We start from the raw sequence: 25137 nt of genomic DNA on the forward strand, positions 1-25137 counted from the left end.
CTGTTGCCTGTGGATCAAGATGTAGAACTCTGAGCTCCTTCTCCAGCATCATGTCTTCCTACATGGCACCATGTTTCCCACCATGATAATAATGGACTAAGCTTCTGAAACTGGAAGCCACCCAAATTAAATGTTTCCTTTATCAGTGTTGCTGTGGTCATAGAGTCTCTTTACAGCAATAGAAACCCTAACTAAGACACCATCTAAGCACCGCAGACCTCTGAATGAAAGATAAACTGAAAGCTAAGCTTTCACTCACTTGAGGTATTGGTCTAACAGGTTTGTCCGTTAAGCCTCCCACATAGATGATGTTGGGAAACATGGGATGAGGAAAATCCAAGGCAAAGTCAGAGCTGACAAACCACAACTCGGCTTTCCATGGAAGTTCAGACAAAATTGGCCGAGAACCTTCTGCAAAATGCTCCTGGATGATGCTGTCATATTGAGAAAGTATTTCTCTTTGCTTCATGGATGAATCAAGGAACATCAGGAAGTTCTTCACTCTGGCCCAGAAGTCCATTTGGTCAGTTAAAATGGAACCAAATCCTGGGACAAAAGACAAAGGCCTTGGTAGCCCATAGTCTATAATGCTAAATAGCATGGGAAGAAAGGCCACAAATTGTTTCCCAAGTTTCTCAGCGATCAAGAAAACACAAGGATCTGCTGCATCTAAAAATAACAGGTCAAAATTCTTATTCCTTAAGGAGTCCATGATGTCCTTTCTGCTTAATAAGTGACTGCATAAGTCCACATAGTGTTCAAAGATCTTTATGTTAGTGTGATGGGTAGACCTGTTTAAAAAAAAAAAAAACAAATATTTTGAGGAGCAATTTCATACTATTTGGAAGACTGTTATACTCAATCAAAGTATTTCACAGCTAGACAAATACAAACCTATAATCCAACACTCTGGAAACGGAGTAAGAAGTATCAGGAGATCAAGACTTGTCACAGACTTATGACTTGAGGACAGCAGGCTGGACTAAATAAAACCATAACTCACTTAGAATGAATTCATTTTTAATATATTTTATAAGAAAAGGCTCTGTGGCTTGAATTTTTTCCTTCTGTTTAACGCTATACAAATTATAGTGTTACTTAATATGTAAAACACATTGCTTTCCATAAAATAAAATATTCTTAATTAAAAATAAATAGGCCCATAGGAAATAATTTTCCATTCATCTCCTTACTACAGGGAGATATTTATTTTCTTCTTAACGATTTTTGCTTATCAGAGTTGGGGAGGATATTCAAGTTGATAATGCTGCACCACCTTTCCATGTGAATTACAGCTGTTGTTCAAAATCTTCAGCTTTAGTCATTCTGATATAGATATAGCTCTGCTTCCCAAACTATTTCTTCTTCCATCACATTTCCTCTAAGAGTCTATTTCCATTCATCATCAGTGTTAATTTATTTTCTTCTGTCTTAGAAGCCATCAATGATTATAGTGGATCTCAGAGTATCAGTCTCCATGGGCAGGTGTATAATGCTATTTACTTCACATTGTATAATGATTTTTTGTTGTTGTTGTTGAGAATCTTGCTCTATTGCCAATCTGTATAAGTTGCATGATTACAGCTTCTATAATGATCAGTGTTAAAGTCATTTCTTGTAGAGACCCAGAGAGGTTTCCTAGTGAGATCTGAGTTTGCTCTGGCAGTAAGGCTGCATAAGGGAATGCTTGGACCACAGGCATGCTTACCATGTGTTTGGAAGGGTCAACACTTGGCTGTGCAGTGTGCTTTGAGGGCAAAGGGGAGATCTTTTGCCCTGCCCTGGGGTCAAGAGAATGGACACAAAGACTCTAGAGCCACTAATGAATTAGGCTCTGGTTTCAAACTTTAAGGAGAACTTTAAGACTATGATTAGGACTGATTTCTGAGCATTTGCAACCTCAGATATGAAACAGTTTTGAATTCACTATGGTAACTATGATAATCATGATTCATGTACCCTCTGTCTTGTTGGAAGAAATTATTAATATTTCTGTTAAGAGATCTCTTTAAGATGTTTGCTAAAGTTTACAAAGTAGTCCTGTAGAGAGTTTGCTTTTGAATGTAAGTTAGTGTTGTAAATATGCATAGTAATATTCATGCTAGTTGTAAATATGTATAGTAACATTCAGACAAGAATTATGTTAACCTGGTGATAATAATGAACCATGATTTGGTAAAGCTAAGGGAGTCTTTAAGTTTCATGCAGTTACATCACTAGTTTGTTTATTTAATGTGTTTATTTAATGCGTTTGCATCAAGAGTTTATTGATGTAAAAAAAGGCCTTGGCAAAATTAAGACTGTTATAGACATTACAGACACATTCAAAAAGGATATCCCTCTTAGTCATCCTCTACTCCTTTGGAAGGGTGGCAGCCCTAGGAATTCCTGTGGTTTTTTTTTTTTTTTCAAGTATTTGTAAGCTCTTAGTAGAGACCTGATTCAGAGCTGAGTTAAGCTCTGTACTTCCACTGCTAGAAGCCTGTAGTCAGGGAAGGGTAACATTCTTCTTGCTGCTTTGCAATCTAAGGCAGAGTATGCTTGATGGAAAGTGTATCTCAAGGAAGGGTAAGGCTGACTAGGGAAGAAGAATGATCTAAGGAAGGATATCTGAGGAGTCTGAGGGACCGTTTAAAATATTAAGAAGGGGGAGTTTTGGAGACCCACAGAAGTTTCCTAGTGGGATCTGAGCTTGCTCTACCCAGCAGGGCTGCATAAGGGAATAATCAGACCATGATTGAGTGTGGTTAGCAGGTGTTTGGAAGTGTCTGCACTTAACTGTGCAGTGTGCTTTGATGGCAAGGGGAAGGTCTTTTTCTCTTACCCTTGACATTGTTATTAAAAGAGCCTTTGAAGAGGTAGAAGGGGCTGTTGGATTTTTATCCAGGTCCTCCCAAAGCTATCCTGTGTTTCTGTCTTTCTCCTTTTTGCTATCTTTCTATCTAAAATGTGTCTAATTCCTCTCTCCTTTTCATAGGAATCCTTTAAAAGGTGGGAGCTGGCATCCCTCAATTTCTTTTAATCCTGCATATCTTGGCTTGAATATATTATCCCACAAAAGGAACTTTCCAATGATAATATTGGAACAAGGAGATCATGATTCAAGTTCCTGCCTAGAAACTAAGCAATTAGAAAAATAAATATAAAACCCACAGATTTTTTCTCTTATATATGAAGCCTAAATTTGTGTGTGTGTGTGTGTGTGTGTGTGTGTGTGTGTTTATTTCCCTTTTTGATGATGAAATTAGAAAGGAGGCAATGAGAGCAGATAACAAAGTCATCAAAAGAGATACATGTGTAATGGAATAGTGCTATGGAGGAAGGGGGCAACCTAGAAGAAAAGATACTGGCATCTATGTTTTCTAAAAAGTAGATAGCAAAGCCTATTACTTTATATACAAACTTAACTTTCTAATGGGAAGAAGAAGTATGATTGGAAGCCTATTTTTAGAATTTACAACTTCTACTGCTCAAACTGACACTGAAGACTGTCCTCAACTTTAGTAATTGTACTGATGACTCTTCCACACAGCACTTTTCCAGGAACCCTTTCACATCAATGCTTAGCAGATAAGCAACCTGGTAAGATTCACAAGTGCACCATGCCATCTGACATTAAAAGATCCACAACATGAGAGCCCAGAGTCTGGCTTATTTTTGCTCACTTTTAAGCTCCATTTCAAGTCACAAGAGCTGTGGTTTGTCTGTTGTGGGAATTCACACTGCTAATGACCTTGGGATATCTGGCATAATAGAGGCATGGATTTTTTGGGTATGTGACTATTTAACTGAGCAGGGGCTGTGTACTTTCTCTCTTTCTTGGTGTGGCCAGAGACTAGAGGGCTGGTTCAATTCTCCCATGGGCAAAACAGAAGTATTCTGCAACTGGATCTACCTTGTCCTGTATATGTGAGTCTGTTTTGCCTTAGCACTCACAAATAAATTGACATATATTGACATATACATGCTTTTGGCTCTCTGTTCATTTGTCTTCAAAGGTTCACCTGTCAGAGAGTTGGTGCCCAATATGGCTGTGTAGATGTAGTGGGATCTTTAGGAGCATACCTTTGTAGAAGGTTATAAGAAACCCTTACCCTATAGAGGGTTAAAATAGTCCTCATTAGACTTTGAGTTAACTTCTGTGGGAGACATAATCCTGTTCTTTCTCTTCTCTCTCTCTCTTTTTTTTTTTTGGTTGTGAGCCTAGCCTTTAACGGCTGAGCCATCTCTCCAGCCCTCTTTCTCTTCTCTTGACTTTTCAAGTCACACATTCTTTAGCCATTATGTTGCCATTATCATGATGCTTTCAATCAACCTGCCTGATGTTGACACCAGGAGTTGAACCTCTACAACTGTAACCTGAATAAGCTTCTTTTCATTATAAATTCACCTAAATTGAGTTACTCTGTTATAACAATGGAATGCAGATTGATACATGGCATAATTCATATTTATCACCTAAATTTCATTTTTACATATTTTATATAATAATCCCTAAATACCTGTAGTAGAATGATAATCCCTTTAAAGTATATCAATTATAAAATTCTCAACAAGTTCCTATTCCCATCAACTTGACTGTAATTTACTTGTAATTTGAACCACACTTCAAGAGTTCAAGCTTGAAAAGAAAATACAATATATATATGTCAAAAATGTAAATAAATAACAACCATGTTAGACTAAGGTGCAAGTTGACTTCTTTCAAACATATGACAAAAGATATGTGATCTTTCAGTCTGTGAGTGAGAAATATTTCCAGAAAGAATCATGGTGCTCTGAGTACCATCTGGAATATTCAGTAGAATTTTCTCGGACAGAGATGAGTAAGACCAATGAAGTTAACCAGGAAACAAATCCGTACTTGTCATCCATGTGGAAGGCAAAGGAGGTTCTGTAGTCAAAGACTAAAAGCCTCAGGCTCATCTGTATTACCTAGCCATTGAAAAGTTTTAAACTAACCTCTGGCCATTAGCTGTTAAGTCAATGATAACCAAGCTATAATTCATAGAACCACAGAGGTTAGGTGAATAGTAAGGGACCACTGAGAATGGGGAGAGCTCATGAAGAAAGGAAAATAGACTAGATAGTTACTGGTGTAAGTGCGGGTCTGGGATGGGGGTGTTAAGTGGGGTGGGAGGAGAGTGATGAGGGAGGGAATACAGGGAGACACAGATAAAATAAATGGACATTTTAGGGATAGAATTGAAACCTATCATAATAGACACTTGCTAAAATGTGTATATATACACATATATATGTGTATGTATATATATATATATATATATATATATATATATATATATATATGAAGGTGATCTCAGTAAAATTGCCAAATGATGTGGGAGACAGAGTCACAACTTGCAATATCTAGCCACCAAATGATCTTGCAGTATCATAATTGAGTCAATCTAATTGAGATGTTGGACAAAGGTGTGGTGGTATTGTGTTCCCCAAAATATTGTGTACCTTAATAAACTTACCTGGGGTCAGAGAACAGACAAGCCACTAGTTAGGCAGTGATAGCATACGCCTTTAATCCTAGCATTCCAGAGACAGAAATCCCTCTGGATCTCTGTGAGTTCAAGACCACATTGGAAAGAGCCAAGCATGGTGACACACACCTTTAATCCCAGAAAGCCAGCCTTTAATCCCAGGGAGTGGTGGTAGAAAGCAAAAAGATATATAAGGCGGGAGAACCAGAAACTAGAGGCATTTGGCTGGTTAAGATTTTGGCTGGTTAAGCATTCAGGCTTTTGAGCAGTAATTCAGCTGAGACCCATTCTGGATGAGGACTAAGAGGCTTCCAGTCTGAGGAAACAGGACCAGCTGAGGAAATGGCAAGATGAGATAGCTGTGGCCTGTTCTGTCTCTCTGATCTACTAGCATTGACCCCAATAACTGGCCTCAGGTTTGATTTTATTAATAAGAACTTTGAAGATTCCTGCTACACAAAGGGGTCCCACAGAAATTCCCCAGACAACCCATGCAATTGCCAAAACTATAGGTTGCTGTCCACAAACTGACAACAAGGCTCTCTTGCTGAAGACAACACCTACACAGACCATTGAACATGGAGAAAGTGAGCTGTTGCCTATATAAAGTAAGGTTCTAGCATCTTTGGTACAGAAACATACTGTACACAGTACCAAAATAGAAATATAAACACCAAGCAAGTCACAAAACCAGTGATCTACAATGTTGTCCTGCTTGCAAGATATGCTAGGCCAATGGAGGCACAAAGCTTGTAGGAGTAACCAGCCACTAACTGATCTGACTTTAAATCCACTCTGTGAGATGAAACATACCAAACACTGCATGGGTAATCAAGAACCTGAGACTAAATAGCCCAGGGACCTAGGGTAAAACCAAATAATATCAGTCTATAAAAACAAGACAAGAAATGAAGCAATGAAATTACTTCCAAAGGCATTTTGCAATACTCCTAGATAAAGGCCTTGTACAGTCATAATCCCAGGAGCTTCCTGCTGTAGTAGATTGGAACAAATATAGAAAGCCATAGCCATATTTTATGCAAAGTGTGAAAGATCTTGGAACACTCAACACCAATTGGCATGTTTCCATCAATTCTCCCCCTTTGGGGGTTAGGGATCCCAGAGAAATAGCAGGCCGTGAAGGAGTCAGAGGGTTTAGGCCACATGAAGAAAACAAGAACCTCTAAATCAACATGAGAAAAGCAAATATAACTCAGAGAGACTGAGGCAGCTCTCTCTCTCTCTCTCTCTCTCTCTCTCTCTCTCTCTCTCACACACACACACACACACACACACACACACACACACACACATACACACACACTCACACACACATCCATTTTAGTGATGTTATGGGTTTTATGATTATGTACAAGAGCAGGTCTCTGATTCTTGTGCCTTCTCTTGCACCCTTTTCCTTTTCTTTGTTTTTCTTGTGCAACTCTGATGTGATATTTTGCTTTATGTTATTATATTTTATTATCTTTTAGAAGATTGTTTGGCTTCTAATAATGACAGAGTGACAGAAATAGAGTGGATCCGTGTGGGAGCACAGGTGGGGAGCTATTAGGAGGATAGAATGAAGGGAAACTGCAATCAGGATATATCATGTTTGGAATAAAAAGGGGGAAAGGAAAGCTTTTAAATTAGTTTAACAGGAAATGACCAAGGCAAGCACAGCCATGTAAAGTGACTTCCTCCATTAAGGGACTTATGTAAGAAGGTAACAAGGTACATGAAAGAAGGAGGCTCCTCTTGCCTTGAATAGAGAAGTTGAAGTGACTGCACCAGATTAATTGAGACTACATGTACAGATGACAAGTAAAAACAAGGCCTAGAAGGCACATCTTCCACTTTGTAGAGACTATCCCATCATTTATTGAGCTGTCAGTCATCCACAGTGCACAACTCAAACACAATCCATCCCCACATCCACCAGTGCTCCCAGTCATCATTTCTCTTAAATTCACTCAAAGCATCATGTGACCATCATCTCCCCATTTGTAATACTTGATTAGCAATAAGTTGGTTCCAAGAATTGAAACAAATTACCTGTAATGAACTAATTCCTCTGCAAGGAGTTGTCTTCTATTATCAATTTCCTTTTGCTTATCTTCAGGTAGATGCCAGTTTATAACTTGGTATGATATTTTCTCCTCTTTAAAATCTTAGAAAACATGGATTGAGTAAAATTTAGATTTATCATAATATACCACACATTATTATGGGGATAAAAATAATTTTATTTTATTTCTTTGCAAAAATTTGATTTTTCTTCTTCAGTGGTTTCATTATTTTGATCCATTCAATTCTGTAATCTGGGAATATTTATTTGTAGTATAAATCCTAATTGATCATAAAAAAAAATCCTGGAGCCAGATACTAGAGTAAATTGTAAAAGATAAGAAAGACAAAGGAGCAAGCCACAGCCATCTCTTACCTTGCCAACTCCTCAGTCTGAAAGGGGCAAGCTCCTTTCTTCTCCTCCCTTATATTCCTCTCTCCACCCAGCCATATCACTTCCTGTATCCACCTCCCTAGCACTGTGATTTAAGGCATGTGCCTCCCAAGTACTAGGATCAAAGACATGAGATGCCAAGGGCTACAATTAAAGGTGTGTGCCACCACTGCCTGCCTATGGTTAACTAGTGACTAGCCCAACACTTTGATCTCCAGGCAAGCTTTCTTTGTTAGAGCACAAAAAAGACACCACATTTATTGAGACTTTACAATAATACAAGAACATTTATACAGTCTACAGTAATGTAAAATTCTAGCAACAGCTTTCATTTAAAGACACAGCTATTATTTTTCATTTTACGTGTGAGAAAGTATAAAGGAAAACAGTATAAAATTATTCATTAACTGTCACTATAATGAGTTAGAGTTTATAGTTAACTACAAGTCAGTTTGACTGCAGAGTCCCTGCTTTTCATAGAAAAATTAAAATGAAATATGCCAAGTGTTGATTTGCTTGTTTGCCTTTTTGTTGCTGTTCATTTCATGTTTGGAGTTTGTTTGTTTGATTGTTCGTTTCTTTGATTTGTGGCAGGGTTATGTTTAGTAGCCCACATTGCCTTTCAACTCACAAACCTGTTTCTTGAGGCTGCAAAGCACTTGGAGTATATACAGCGCCAGGACAAAGTGGTGTGAATCTGGAGAGCTCTCTCTCCAGGTCCCCAGCCAAGCCCCGGCAGTCTGACAGTACACTTATAAAATAAACACACAGACGCTTATATTACTTATAAACTATGTGGCCATGGCAGGCTTCTTGTTATCTATTTCTTTTATCTTAAATTAACCCATTTCTATTAATCTATAAGTTGCCATGGGGCTCGTGGCTTACCGATACCTTACATCTTGTTTGTCATGGCAGTGGCTGGCAGGTCTCTCTGCCTAAGCCTTTCACTTCCCAGAATTTTCTTTCTTGTTTGTCCTGCCTATGATTTCTGCCTGGCTACTGGCCAATCACCATTTTATTTGTACAGAGCAATATCCACAGCAGTGGTGTTTCCATGTTTGTCTGTGGTTTGTTTGATCAAATTCAAGGGTTCTGACTTTAGTTTAAATGCTTATTCAAAAAGAAAAGGAAGGGAGAGAGAGAGATAGAGAGAGAGAGATAGAGAGAGAGAGAGAGAGAGAGAGAGAGAGAGAGAGAGAGAAAGAAAGAAAGAAAGAAAAAGAAAGAAAGAAAGAAAGAAAGAAAGAAAGAAAGAAAGAAAGAAAGAAAGAAAGAAAGAAAGAAAGAAAGAAAGAAAGAAAGAAAGAAATCAGGAAAGAAAAAAAGGCTGCCATGCCTTCACTGGCCACTCTAGCACTTCTCATTTCTCACGTGTTAATTAACAGTCTGTTTGCAATTTTGAAGTTTAACTCCTGACAATTTCGACCTATATCTCTCATTTACAGAAAAAAAAAATCCTCAAACCATTGATTCTTGCTATTTATGAGAATTTAAATCAAGACAATTAGGTAAAAAACAGAATCCTCACATGAGATTCACTGGAGAGTTTCAATTATTATTTGAAGACAGACTATAGGATTGGGACTTCCTTTTCATTGTCCCTGAATCATGTGTCTCAGCCCAAATTTATTTTAGAATCTGAGATTCAGTCACGATTGTAGATTGCAGCACACACTATGAATGTGTCTCCAAGTGGAAAGGCTCTTACCTTTGTGTCTGCAAGGCAGTAGTGCTCATAGTAAATAGTTAGGATCGCTACCCTGTATGACATAATATCCAGCTGAATAGATCCAACTGAATGTTTATACCCACACAACACAAATAACAATGACACAGGATCCCGGAAAATGCCCTTTATATCCCTACCAATTCCATATCTATAGCTAAAAAAAATGCTATTAATGATGTTACATGGAAAAGCACCCACAGAATCGTTACAATACAATCAACGGTTCACTTCGAGCTTGATTTTAGCCTTAGACCTTTCAAAATTGTCATTCTCTTTGACAATTCTGGTTAGGTCTCTCTGGAGGAAGTTGTAAATATGAGAAGCTTAGAATGACACCCACCATCACTGAGGGAAGTCAAGGAACAATCAAAAGAAGGAATTGGGTGTGAGTCAAGGGTTATAAAAGAACATACATAATAATTTTAGAGAAAATTACAAAGGACTTTCCTTACATTTTGTATCTCAAAATTAGCATTAAAATCAGAGGAACTGTACCAGTAGAAACATTATTATTGACATTAAGGCATATCAAAACAAAGGTTACAAAGACCCTTGGATACTTTCCTCAGGTGACTCTTCTTAACCCCCAGAGTATAAATTGCCTGATGCTCTGAATAAAACTAGCTATTGCATGAGACTAGTCTACCTAATTTATTGACTTCATTATATTAGGCCCTACTGCCTCTAGAGTGGTAAACAAATCAGCAGTGAGTATGTATTGACATGCTTCTGCAAAGTGCATGCATATTTATTCACACACACACACACACAAAAAAAACACAAATGTGTTCTTTTGACATGGACTATGCTGTGCCCTTATATTATGATGCCAGCATTTGAAGTAATATTCTTTCAGGCATCTTTTCTTTATAGATCAAAAAACATTGCAAACTGCATTTTTAAATAGAGATAGGGTGTGATTATATTTTATTTGTATGATAATAAAATTTGCTGTAGATCAGAGGTCATAGCCCACCATAAACAGAAGTCAGGCGGTGGTAGCACATGCCCTTAATCTGAACACACAGAGACTCTGCCTGCCATCCTGTGGGCTTCAGCTACCCTATGGCAAGATCATGGTATGCAGGCTTGATCTGCAGCATGGCTGTGGATTCCTGCCATAGTACACAGAGGTGTCTCCAAGCCACACAATGTACTATGTGGTGGATTTAGCATTTGCTAGTTCAGACCAATAAATAAATAAATAAATAAATAAATAAATAAATAAATAAAAGTTTTCTGGGCTACACACTGCTTTATTGGAGGCATAGACCCACTGCTTCTGATAGTTGGTGGTACACATAGCCTCCAGACCCAGAGATGGTGATAAATGTACCACCATACCATCACCATGTTGGAAAACTGAGGTGGGCAGAGCCAGCAGCCAAAGCTGCCATTTCAGTCCTAGTAATGCTGCAGTTTAAAGCAATAAATTCACAATAATTCAGATCTAACAATACTTTAAATGGTTTACAGTGTGTGTAAAAATGTACATGTAGGCTTGGAAGAAGGAAGAATATGTATATAGACAGTTATATAATGAAATAGTTTTAAAAAATAAACTCTTTAAAGAGACAGTAACGATCGTATAAAAATAAGCCATGTAGAGATGGATATTACACAAAGAATCTGGGTTATATTGTCTTTGATATTTTTAACTGCAGGAAGACATTTGATTGTAAAGGCTGCTGAATTAAACTTGAAAAAAAGGTATCTTGACTTCAAAATTTGGATTTAAGGATATGTTGCTTTGGAAAGGACGGTCTGCTTTTGTTTCCACAGGAAGCAAGAGGCTATGGATTTGTTCTAGATTAAGATACATCAGGTTTGACCAGACAAGACCCCCTGAAAGTTCTCCAATGACACCATAGCCCAGATGATCCAACATCCAGGCAACTGCTCAGAGAATACAGCATCACAGACTATGCCAGTCAGAACTTGACCATAATTCTTAAGTTTCTCAAGATCCCCATAAGAATACAGTGCCCTTTATTAGCAAGAAGTAGCCTAGAAAACTATGCCCGCATTCCTAGAAAATGGATTATGGATATTTGTGTTTGTTTAGGTTATTAGTTACAAATTGTTATTGGTCATAGTCAATACCTTTCTAAGGTAAAAAGGGGGATATGATATGATGAAAGGACAGATGATTGAATCTACTTTTAAAGAGCAACTGGTTTAAAAAATGTTTTACATTGCTATGGATTTTAGTTTATTGATACAAATTTAAAGGTATTACATTTACATAACTCATTTAAATCATAATGGATAGTTAAGAAATACAGATCAATAATTGGTCTTCTGTGATAGTCAAACTTATAGTCATGTCAAGTTTTCTAGGTATACATAGATATAATTCAGTTAGGTAGGTAATCTTCAAACACTTCAAAAACCTACAAAATATGGCATTTAAAATGTTTTAAAAATTTAGAATTTCTGGACAATGAGACACGTCTGCTCCTGGCAGCACCAATTTACTTCAGAGAGGAAGATGGGCATTTAAGGCACTCTATATGGAGTTATCTTCTTCTTGGTAAAAATAGCCATTTGGGGAGGAAACTGTTCTTGCCTGGACTGCTTGACAAAATGCTGTATCGACTGGACATGTAGGACCCATAGAAAGGTGACCACTGAAATTTGCAAGGCAAGATGGTACTTCAGGTTCCTGCTTCACAGAAGAAACTGATAGACATTGTACAAGACTCATGAAAAAGTGACTGAGAGACTAAGCCTATAGGCTCAAGATGGATGCCCCAACATTACAGAGGAACTTTGGATGACTGTCCAGGCAGCCAGCTGTCTCTGTCATTCTAGATTTTTGAAAGTTGCTTACAATGCTCTTCCTGTTTACTTAGGTAATATTATATCCTTCTGAGGTCATTTATGTAGTTGAAAACTAGATAGTTATAGTTATGGTTTTCCTTGGTTATGATAAAAGATAAATTAGATATGATATTTTAGACTCACAAATATAGGATAGATAAAATATGTTCTTTAATTTTACAAAATACAAATAGACTAGATATTGTAACTATAATTTTTGCTTGATATATGTAATTATACTAGGTTAAAGTTAAAACCATGCTTTTGTTTAGAAAGAAAAGGAGAAGTGATAGGGGACTGTCTTTTTGTATGCTGTGAAAACATGTTACTCTGATTGGTTGATAAATAAAGCTGTTTGGCCAATGTTGAGGCAGAATAGGGTTAGGTGAGACATTCTAACTAGAGAGGAGGAAGGAGAAAGGCAGAACAGAGGAGAGGCTGCCAGTCGCCACCAGGAGAAGCAAAATGTAAAGATACCAGTAAGCCATGAGCCATGTGGCAAATATAGATTTATAGAAATGGGTTAATTTAAGATGTAAGATCTAGCTAGTGAGAAGCCTGAGCCATAATGCAGTTACACATTATATTCTCTGTGTGTTCATTTGGATCTGAGTAGCTACAGGACTGCGAGAACTCAGAAGACGGGTGGACATGAGAGAACAAAGTGCTATGTGAGAGGGAGAAAGTCTTTCAGGTCAATCCTAACATTCCAATCCTCCTCAGTTCAGCAGTGATTAAGAAATAGTCAAGTAGAATGCTATACAGAGGGCACACATGTTCCCTCTCTATGCCATTGTCCTTGATTCAACTGTTGATTTATAGAAGGGTTTCAATTGTCTCAAAACAAATAACAGTGTGATTCTGACTCCTGTGAGAATGATCTCTCTCTCTCTCTCTCTCTCTCTCTCTCTCTCTCTCTCTCTCTCAGTCTCTCTGTCTCTCTGTCTCTCTCTGTCTCTGTCTCTGTCTCTCTCTCTGCCTGTGTATATGAGAGAGAGATTCGAGGTGTGTGTGTGTGTGTGTGTGTGTGTGTGTGTATGTGTGTGCGTGCGCGCGTGCGTGCGTGCGCGCGTGCGTGCGTGCGCGCGTACGAGCGTGCGTGCGTACGTGCGTGCTTGTCTGTTTATCTGTCTGACTGACTGTTCGTAACCTTGACAATTCTGGTATTTAAGGATAAATGTGTGTTTTAAGATGTAGAACCAACAGTACTGAATCAACTTCACCTTACATAGTGAATGAAAGTTTCATACATTTCATTCCTATAGACTAAAGTCAATAAGCTGATAGAGAAAGAAAGGCCTATGTTCTAATCTGAAACTAAATTCTAAGTTAGGGATATCATCATATCTGCTCTATCTGCTTTTTTAACTAACTACCATGACAAAGAAGAACCAGCCTACTAGAAGGGATGAAGGTTGGCTGGTCAGGCAGAACATGTATACAAACAGGTCCTGGCCTGAATATTTGTAGCAAATCACTGAGGATCTCTGCTGTTATTGGACTGGTCCCCCCAAAACAAAAGCAACATTTAGCTTGAGATATATACCTAGTGAAAAGTGGGGTAGACAGGTATTTATATGTGGCTCAGTTGTTACAGTGCCTGCCTAGTGTACACAAAGTTCTACATTTGTTCTCAAGAACCATACATAAAATTTAAGGCAGACATTTATTATCCCAGAACTGAGAAAGTAGAGGAAGTTTGACCAGAAAATCAAGGTATCATTTACTACAAAGCAATATTGAAGCCAGCCTGGTATACATGAAAACCTTTCTCTAGATGATAAACAGAAAGATAGGTATGTAGGTAGACAGATAGACACATACATACATGGATACATACATACATACATACATACATACATACATACATATGCTGTGGGATGTCTGTCTGTATGCTGTGAATATGTGTTGCTCTCATTGGTTGATAAATAAAGCTGTTTTGGCCAATGGCCAGGCAGAATAATGTTAAGTGATACAATTGTACTTAAGAAGGGGATGAAGAAGGGCAGCGTCACGGCAGATACAAGCCAGCTGCCAAGGAAGCAGGATGTGTAGAAAATGAGACAACAAGCCACGAACCACATGGCAAAGCATAGATAAGAAATATGGATTAATTTAAATGTAAGCACTAGGTAGTAATAAGCCTGAGCCTTCCACCAAGGATTTATGTTTAATAAAATCTCTAAATGAATATTCAGGAATTGGCAGGCAGGAGAGAACCATCTGGTTACATAGATTTCTTTATGGTGAGTGCTAATGTGGTCAAAAGATTGACACATTATGAACAAGGCCTTGGGGAACTGTGAAAGAAGCTCCATTGAAAAGAGGAGAGGGCCTTTTACCTCAAGTGTATTTTTTTCCTGGGATTGTTATTGGACATGATTTCATACTTCCTGCAACAAACACTTAAATTCAATTTATAAGACATGTTTTTTTTTTGTTGCATGTCAGAACATAGCTATAGAATGCAATCTGGTAAAAGGATATTCCTAGGGCTCTCCTCAGGGTATGCTGAATCTGGATATGGCCTTCTGGCACTCCTTTGTGCTTTCCCTGATAAAATCTATAGTACATGTTAAAACTGACCTGTCCTGAGTAAATTCTGGGAAAGGGTTGCTCTGTTAATATTTAATATGTAATTACTGGTGTGTATTTCCTTGTTTTACCTGATCGTGTATTTCTGAACCCCAACAACCTTCCTTGAATCATTGTTTTGATCGTTCCAGTTGTGTATAAAGTACATTGAAACTGAAGTAATATTTTTCTGTAACATTATTGACAGTAGTGTAACTCATTCCTTAAGTTCTTCAAATCCCAATTCTTGAAAATAGATCTGCATAGGTCAACGAAGGTTGACAGTAAGTGTAAGGAAGCGAGTTATAAAACGAAAGAACTGTAAGGTCAAACCATTAACCCTTCTATCCTGGCACTATCAAATACCTGAAAATCATGTGAACCCTAGATACTTTATTTCTTCAAGTTGTCTGTCAGTTTTTCAGGTTGAATAACCACAGAATAAAAGTAATTCAGACAAATAATTAATGTTTACATGTTTTAATACATAGTTTCAGTTGAAGGTTGGATAAAAATGCTCTAGTAAGCCGGGCGTTGGTGGCACACGCCTTTAATCCCAGCACTCGGGAGGCAGAGCCAGGCAGATCTCTGTGAGTTCGAGGCCAGCCTGGACTACCAAGTGAGTTCCAGGAAAAGGCGCAAAGCTACACAGAGAAACCCTGTCTCGAAAAACCCAAAAAAAAAAAAAAAAAAAAGCTCTAGTAATGTTGTTTCTCTATTCACTAATCCACTTAACCTCTACTAGGAAATAAAAAGAAAGTCTAACCCATTATCACATCTGAAATGTCCAATGTTTATGGAAGTAGAAAGGACCTCTGAGTTGGGAGTGGTGACTCATGCCTATGAACCCTGACTTTGAGAAGCTAGGATAAGAGCATTCCCTGAGTTTGAGACCAACCATGGGTATATGAATATGTTCCATGAAAGCCTGGGCCTGTGTCAGAAAAACTAATAAAAAGAAAAGAAAGAAGAGAACAAAGGAAAGGGGCAAATAGCAGTGCATAGTGCCAGGGAGAGAGAAGAAAAAGAAAATAAAAGACAAAAGAAAATTTAGGTCAACAGCACTTTCATCTAAGAATTAAAGACAATTGGTCAACAGACATGCAGGATTTCTTTGCAGACCTTTAGTGCATAGCTTGTTAAAAGATCACAGAGTCTATAGGCCTGAGCAATGTATCAAAGGTTATGAGACTAGGCAAAAGAGGATAAGCATGAATTGCAGTTATGAAACCAGAATATTAAGGCAAATTAAATGTATAAAAATAGATCCAATAAACAAAGAATTGAAGTTTTCTGGGTTTCTGTGACCAAATCGATCAGCAGAGACTGGTGGGTTTTGGTTTACTTAAGAGAATCTTCAAAGCTTTGCAGAATGATATCAGTCTTTGATTTGCTTCTGATTCTCTGTACTCACTAAGCTAAATAAAATCTTCTGATATCATTCTGCAAAGCTTTGTGAGAGCCAGTTATTCTTCAAGAATCTGGGGTTTTCTCAATCACACATCCTAAAACTGAGCATAAATAAAAAGATTGCTAGAAAATATTTCTTAAATTGTAAGGCTTTTAAAAATAGAAACTGATTCATGCAGCACTGAGTGTAACTATCCTTAGATAATTAAAATCCTAAATATGGCAGAATATGTTGGTTCAACAATACATTTAGACATACTTGACATGAAATTACTCAAAATGATCAATAATGATGTGTAGTATTGACTGTGAGTGGCATACAAGTATTGGGATAGTTAATCTCTTTTTAGTGCCATAACAAAATATCTGATATTATTTAATTTATAGTGTTAATATTTTATGAGATGGCTCAGCAGTTTAAAGTGTATACTACTGTTGCAGAGGACCCATGTTCAGTTCCCAAAATCCACATCAGGCAGCTCCCAACTGCCTGCTAACTCCAGGTCAAGGTAATTCAACCACCTGTGTTGGCCCTCTTAGGCACTTGTACTCATATGCAGAAATACACACCATAACATGTAAATATAACGAGGAAAATATATATAAACATAAAAAATTATTTATTTCATAGTTTTAAATATTGACAATCCAGGATTATGTGGAGCTGTTGTGTGGAGCCTTTGCTGGATGCCTTTTCACTGCATCATAACACAGAAGATGATGTGTTTAATGTATAGTGAGCACTTGAGCCACATGACAAAAGAAAGAAAGAGGCCAGAGAAGGGAAGGTTCTTTCTTCCATAAACACCTAACCCACTGAGTAAAAATATCTACCCATGGATGGACAATGTAATTCATTTCCAAGTGTATACCTTCATAAGCCAATCAGCTTTTACTAGGCCTAGTACTTAAGGATCAATAATGCTCAATATCATTGGTTCTGGCCATCACAGTCAGTCTACATCAGGAAGTAAAATACAGAAGTTTATCATATGAGGTCTATAAAACTTATATACCCACACATACACATTCAGACACATAAAAAAACACAAACACACACAAACACCTGTACCATGATTTATATCTAAATAAGATCAAATACAGTACTTATATCAAGCAGTTCTATACAAAAGCCATTATTTTTTATTCAAAGTGACTTGATGTAATAATTGATTTCAAAAGTACCTGGATAGAGAAGCTTTTCATTAAGCAGACTGGTCACATTATGGCCATGGTCTTGAAGAATTTGTGACACACGGTTCATTAACATATAGTGGCTTCCACCTAGAAATAAAACATAAGTTCATTTTTGTGAAAACTAATGAAAAGATTTCTGGTTACTATAAAAAGCTGACACAAAGAAATCCAAAAGTAAGTGTAAAGACGTAGATAGCCTCATAATGCATAAACAGAAATAAGCTCTTCCATGCCCTCAATTACATTTTAGGTAATATCCAGGACATGAACCCAGAGCTCTGACCAATAGCAATCCTCAACCAAGATAGGAAGGTCATGCCTGAAAAGATGGCTCAGCAGTTAAAAGCAGTTGCTGCTCTCATAGAGGACTTGGGTTCAATTCCCAGCACTCACATGGTGACTCACAACCACCTGAAACTTTAGTTCCAGGAGATCTAACACCCTCTTCTGGCCTCCATGGGCATTTCATGCACATGCTACACTTACATACTATATGTGCAGGCAAAGCACTCATAAACACAAGCATAACAATAAATCTTTTTCAAAACTCTAAAGGTTCCCATCTTGATTAATGAGCTACTCTGCTCAAACATTAGACACTCTTCATCCTGTGGTTCATGGATATTTCCCACTGTGTCTTTCCATAACTACATTAATCATTCTGGCTCCTCTTCTGAAATGATCCCTGAGCCTCAGGTGCAGAAGTTGCTTCATTCAGTCATTTGGGTCAATAAATTACCACAAAAACAGAAAATATATGACATTAAGATGGCTGATATTTTTTCAGTGAAAAAATTTCATGGGGACAGATGGCTATTGAGCCCTTATGAAATATCTTTTCTTAGACCCAAGTTTCTACCATTTTGAATAAAGCCATTAAGGGTCATCATGAGATCTCAATAATTCTGGGGTGCTCATGAAGAACATCAGATGCATGAGGAACTGGGGCAACAAATTCTCCAAAAATCCTGGGATCTTCAGGAAATGTACAAGTAGCTATAGAAGGATTTTTATTTGGGCCACCAGCTCACAAATAATGACACAGAAACTTAATATGAATTCTTAAAACTAGGCCTTAGAGCAGGCTTACCCCACTTGCTCTTATAATTTAAATTAGGCCATTTATATTAATCTACATTTTAAATTGTGGCTTTTTATCTTTCTTCCATTCTGTATGTCTGATTTCCCCCCATCTCCTTACCATCTCTTCTGTTCCTCAATTATATCCTTCACTCCCTCTCTGTGTCCATAAGTCCTGCCTATACTTCCTGCCTAAATATTGACAATTCAGCTCCTTATCCAATCACAGCAATATATCTTCACACAGTGTATAAATATCCCACAAGTATCATCAAACAATAGATTCTTTGTGGCTACAATTTCTTTAGAACATTAGAGTCCAGAGCTGAAGCAGAGAAAGATAAATTAAGAAAAGAAGTGGAATTTGTGCAACAAAAGCTGGGAGGTCAAAGTTATCAAAGCACCATGATTGGGGCAGAGCTGGAGAAGTCAGGGAAGTTAAAACTATATGTTGTGTGAACCACTCTTTTCACTTACATTTGTGTTGTCTGTAATAACACAACACAGATGAAAGCCCATTGCACCTTGAGTTTCCTTCTCTTGTTCTCGTTAGACTGAGAAGGAGTGCCCAGAGAAACAGCCATTCTAATGAGTGCTCATGAAAAAGAGTTCATCCTGCAGAAAAACTGAGAATTTCAAACTGCACAAACTGAGCCAGTGAGGCCGGGGAAAAAGTGAAGTTTCAAGAGTTGTGTCTTTACCTTCATTACATTAAAAATACTAGCACAAAAGCAGATGGATGAAACAACTTCTGCACCTGAGGCTCAGGGATCATTTCAGAAGAGGGGACAGAATGATTAAGAGTCAGAAGAACATGGAGTTGGCTGTGAGATTTTGTCTCCTAGGAATATCAGAATCTAAACTCATGAAGTCTCACCAGCAAGACATAAGCTAAATAAGAACAACATAAAAATGCTAAAGTTGATGTAGGAAAGCACAGAAGCCTTCAACCCTTCACATATACAACAAAAAGAAACAACAAAAATATAGACACAGGTAAGAAAGGCTGAAAATGGCAGAACGAATCTTACCTAGGAAAGACCACAGTAATTGCTTATCCAATACAAAATGGACATGGTTTTGATATCATAGATCAAACTATGACACTCTAAGACTGTTAACAAAGTTAACCTTGAATCAGGGGGCAGTGTCTATGACTATATGGCCAGAATTAGCCATGGAAAATTTTTAGGACCCAGGATATGATAGAGAACATGGGAAGAAATAGAGAGCATACAAAGATATGTAGGTCCTTTCAGTCTGGGAAATATGGATGGAGAGGGTCAGCTGGTTTCCATTGCAGCTTTCTTGAATTATCAGGGTTTTACCCCAATATCTGACTCCAGAATTGTTATTGATAATAGAACAATTCAGATAAATGCTTCCTGACCTCCCTAAAAACATACATACTAGTGTAGTAGGTAGCTAGATGTACCAGCTTTGACTGGAAAGTACTACCCCCAGTGAGTCTTCTGGTAGCTGTCACACCTACCTATGACCCTACCCTGAGGTGGGGCCAAGACGGGATCCCTTAAGACCCATGATCTGGATGTGCCTACTCTCTTGGTTTCTGGTGATTCTGGATGCTGGATGGTAAACCAATCAGAGCTCTCCAGAGAATACCACTGGACTGCATTTCACCTCTCCCAGATACTGTAACCAATCTCTTTACTTGCTGCACATTACCCCCCAAAAAACCTCCCTTTTATCTACATGGAGTTGCCTTAATATATCCCCCAATATTCTAGTAGCACTATACAGACTGAGCAGGTTATACTTAGTAGTCTATGTGTATATACACATGAATGTGTGCGTGTGACAACAAATGATGAAGAATGAGGGCATGAATTTGAAAGAGAACAGGGAGATATTTTGGGGAGAGTTTGGAGGGAGAAAAGAGAAAAAGAAATGACATTATAATTTCAAAAAATAAATTAATAATTTTGAAAGCAGGTGGAAAATGGAGTCACTATTTTTAACAAGAGTGTGCAGGTCCCCACTGTAATGATTCTCATTAGAAAATATAAAGGAATTCATTTTGGACATAATGTGAGTTTCAGTCCTACAAAAGGCAGCCCAGTCCCTTCACCCTTCTTTTCCTCTAGGAAGAACAGAGCAGAAGGTTCAAGCCCATGTCTATAATCTGTGTTTCACTCCAGCACTGAGGTACTCAGGATCCATCTCTGAAAGTGATCTAAGTGGAACCCACTGTCCTTTGTGAAAGGTTGAATAAAATAATCCCTTTATACTGGCACACCTCCAAACTATTGTATTCTATTATCCTAGACAAACAAAAAGTAAATACCATTTGAGCCAGAGAATACAGAATTTGAAGACCCATCTTTCTTCAAAAAATGTTGAGAAGGTAGATGAAACACAGCAGGGCAAGCAGAGTGAGTACTCCTTGAGATATCAAGTCATCTTTTCAGTTTTACCTTGGAAGAAAATATTCCTAATATTCACACCTTAGAAATTTAGGGAAAGTCTCTGAATGTTCTGCCCCTGGCACTGAGGAAATTGTGGGATTCTAGGGTTTAGGAGTACATCTAAACTTTTGTGCCCAGTTCTGTGTAATGATTGCTTCTACAGCAGCTGAAAGAACACTTCTGTTTTACATAGTTATCATCTGCCAGGTGGAGATAGCTCACACCTTTAATCCCAGCACTCAGGAAGAAGATGCAGGTATATCTCTATGAGTTGGGGGCCAGCCTGGTCTACAGAGCAAGTTACCAGATAGCCAGGGCAACATAGAGAAGATCTCTATCAAAATTAGATAAAAAGAAAAAAAGCACAAAACAAAAAGACCACAAAGGGGGAGGGTTGGAGAGTTTGCTCTGTGTTTAAAGTACTGGATCTTCTTCCAGAGGACCCTGGTTCAATTCCAGGCACCCTCATAGAGGCTCATAGCCACATGTAACTCCAGTTTCAGAAAGCCTGATGCCTTTGTGGAACTCCCACATGGCCTGGGCACATAAGTAGCAAACAGACAGACATGCAGGTATAACATTCTTACAATAAGCATAAGTAAGAATATATTTTTTATCATCATCTTGCTGAGACAGGATAATGATAGATAATGAAGAGATCCAGATACAGCTAACTTACTATTTGTTGCTCAAATTCTAAAGATCATAAAAAAAGGGCCAGATTTTGGGGTAAATGCTGAGAGATCAGAGTGACAAAGGAACAAGCCACAGGTCACCTCACCAACTCCATGAATCCTCTGACTGACTGAATGTCTGAGTCCTCAGGCAAAAGGTCTCCAGCTGAAATGGGCTTAGTTCTTGTCTCCTCGTGCCTTATATACCTTTCTCCACCCAGCCATATTACTTCCTTCCTAGTGCTGACATTAAAGACATGTGATTTCCAAGTACTGGGATTAAAGGCATGTGCCACCACTGGCTGTCTCTGTTTCTCTCCAAGACTGAATCAATCTCATGTAATCCAGGTGGCTTTGAACTCACAGAGATCCAGATGGATCTCTGCCTCCTAAGTGCTAGGATTAAAGGTGTGTGCCACCACTGCCTGGCATCTATGTTTAATCTAGTAGTTTGTTCTATTCTGATCTCCAGGCAAATTTTATTAGGGAACAAAATATATCATTACAACTATTCATTGTTAAATGCATAATGTCAGTAGCTTCGCTATAAAGCAGCACTAGGCACCAACAATGAAATGCTTACAGATGAGCTTTCCCTTATGACTACCACAGCTAAAGGAGGTAGAGTTTCAGATAGATACACAAATTGTAGGCACAAGAGGGTTAGTGACAAAAATATCTTAATTTGCAAAAACTCCTTAGTGATGTTCCAGAGTAAGCTCAGATGTCAGAAGTCAGTAAGAGCAGAATCATAGTCCCTTCAGAATGAATACTCTTCATTATAATTACCAAATAAAAAATCGAAGTAAGCCAGACAGCTTCATTTGCTTTTGTTTAACTTTTAAAAAATGTTTAATTTTCAGTCTCCTAGAACCCTTGCCCCAACTCAGCTCCAGTTGCCAGACAGTATGGAAAATTCCTGCACGAAGCCACCACCACCACCAAAATCCCCCATTGGACCCTGCAATCTACAAGTGCCACGCCTTGCCTCAATATCCATCCACTTGTGACCCCAGTAACTTCCTGAGACATGGAAACCAAACTGCCAGCTCTCATTGGAACAAGAGCTTTCATTGGACCAAGAGTAACCTCCTGACACAGGGAATCCACCAGGCCTCATTGGACCAAGGGTGGCTTTCTGAGACACAGAACCTGCCACCTCTCATTGGACCAAGAGAGGCTTTCTGAGACACAGAATCTGTCTGCTCTGACTGGACCAAGAGCCCTGAGAAGACCAAGAGCAGCCCCATGAGTCACAGAATCAGCTAGCTTGGATTGGGCCAAGAGCAGCTCCCTGAGACACAGAATCTGCCAGCTACAATTAGACCAAGAGCTAAGATTGGACCTAGAGGGGGCCCTTGAGACACAGACACACTAAGCACAGAGTGGACCAATACCAACTCGCTCAGACACAGGCAGCTCTTGCACCTATTAGCAGAGAAAATGAACAGATGTAAATGCAAAAATACATACAACATAAACAGCAATATGGTATCACCAGAACCTAGCCCTCCTCCAACAGCAAGACCTGAACATCACAATGTAGAAGAAGCAGAAGAAAGCGACCTTCATGAAGATGCTAGAGGCCTACCAAGAAAAAAATGAAGAATTCCCTTGAAGAGATTTAGGAAAAGACAAACAAAAGATTGGAAGAAATCAATAAAGAAATTGAGGAAAAGACAAACAAAAAATGGAAGAAATCAATAAAGAAATTGAGGAAAAGACAAACAAAAATGGAAGAAATCAATAAAGAAATTGAGGAAAAGATAAGCAAAAAATTGGAAGAAATCAATAAATCCCTTAAAGAAAGCCAAGAAAACCATGTAATTAAACATGTGAGGGGAAAAGCTCAAGACCTGAAAAGTGTAATAGAAACAATGAAGAAGACACAAACAAAGGGAACGCTGGAAATAGAAAATCTGAGTAAATGAGCAGGAAACACAGATGTAATCATAATCAACAGAATACAAGAGATGGAAGAGAGCATCTCTGGTGTGGAGGATAAAACAGAGAAAATAGATTGGTCAGTCAAAGAAAACACCAAAGCTAAAATAGTTATAACACAAAACGTCCAGAAAATCTGGGACACCATGAAAAGGTCAAACCTAAGAATAATAGGGATAGAAGAAGGAGAAGAATACCAACTCAAAGGCACAGAAAATATATTCAACAATATCACATAAGAAAACTTTTCTAACTTAAAGAAGGAAATATCAATGAAGATACAAGAAGCCTATAGAACATCAAACAGACTAGACTCCCACAAAAAGTCCCCTTGCTACATAATAATTAAACCATTAAACATACAGAATAAAGAAAGAATATTAAGAGCAGCAAAGGAAAAAGGCCAAGTGACTAATAAAGTCAGACTCATCAGAATAACACCTGACTTCTCAATGGAGACTTTGGAAGCCAAAAGGACTTGGACAGATGTAATGCAGACACTAAGAGATCATGGATGCCAGCCTAAACTTATATACCCAGCAAAACTTTCAATCACCGTAGACGGAGTGAACAAGACATTCCAAGACAAAGCCAGATTAAAACAATGCCTATCCATATATCTAGCCCGACAGAAAGCACTAGAAGGAAAGTTTCAACCTAAGGAAGTCAGATACACCCATGAAACACAGGCAATAGAAAATTCCACAGCAGTAAATCCCAAAGAAGAGAAATACACACACACTACCATCAAAGGATAAGAGGAACTAACAATCACTGGTCATTAATATCCCTTAATATCAGTGGACTTAATTCACCTATAAAAAAGACATAGGCATACTGAATGGAAATGAAAGCAGGACACATCTTTCTGCTGCATACAAGAAACACACTTCAACTCCACTACCTCACAGTAAAAGGCTGTGAATAGTCTTTCCAGTCAAATGGTCTTAAGAAGAAAGCTGGTGTAGCTATCCCACTATCCAACAAAATAGACCTCAAACTAAAATCAATCAAAAGAGATCAAGAAGGACATTACATACTCATCATAGGAAAGATCCACCAAGATGAAGTTTCAATTCTGAATATTTATGCCCCAAATACAAAGGCACCCACATATGTAAAATAAACATAATTAAAGCGTAAATCAAACATCAAACCCCACACATTAATAGTGGGAGACTTCAACACCCCACTCTCACCACTGGAAAGATCTGCCAGATCGAAACTTAACAGAGAAGTAAGGGACTTAACTGATGTTATGACTCAAATGGACTACATATACTAATCAATATCTACAGAACATTACACCCTAACAAAAAAGAAT

At 38.1% G+C, this 25137-nt stretch overlaps 1 protein-coding gene across 1 annotated transcript in view; it reads right to left on the reverse strand.

Moving 5' to 3' along the window:
- LOC143268651 (UDP-glucuronosyltransferase 3A2-like) overlaps positions 1–25137 on the reverse strand; it is a 38901-nt gene that overhangs the window by 11808 nt on the left and 1956 nt on the right. The window contains exons 2-4 of the mRNA XM_076551784.1: positions 17678–17776; positions 7548–7662; positions 260–791 (exon numbers count right to left, since the gene is read on the reverse strand). Coding sequence (XP_076407899.1) covers positions 260–791; positions 7548–7662; positions 17678–17776 — 746 coding nt within the window. The remainder of the gene's footprint in view (positions 1–259; positions 792–7547; positions 7663–17677; positions 17777–25137) is intronic.

This window comes from Peromyscus maniculatus, chromosome 15 (genome assembly GCF_049852395.1).
Source record: "Peromyscus maniculatus bairdii isolate BWxNUB_F1_BW_parent chromosome 15, HU_Pman_BW_mat_3.1, whole genome shotgun sequence".
Taxonomy (NCBI): domain Eukaryota; kingdom Metazoa; phylum Chordata; class Mammalia; order Rodentia; family Cricetidae; genus Peromyscus; species Peromyscus maniculatus.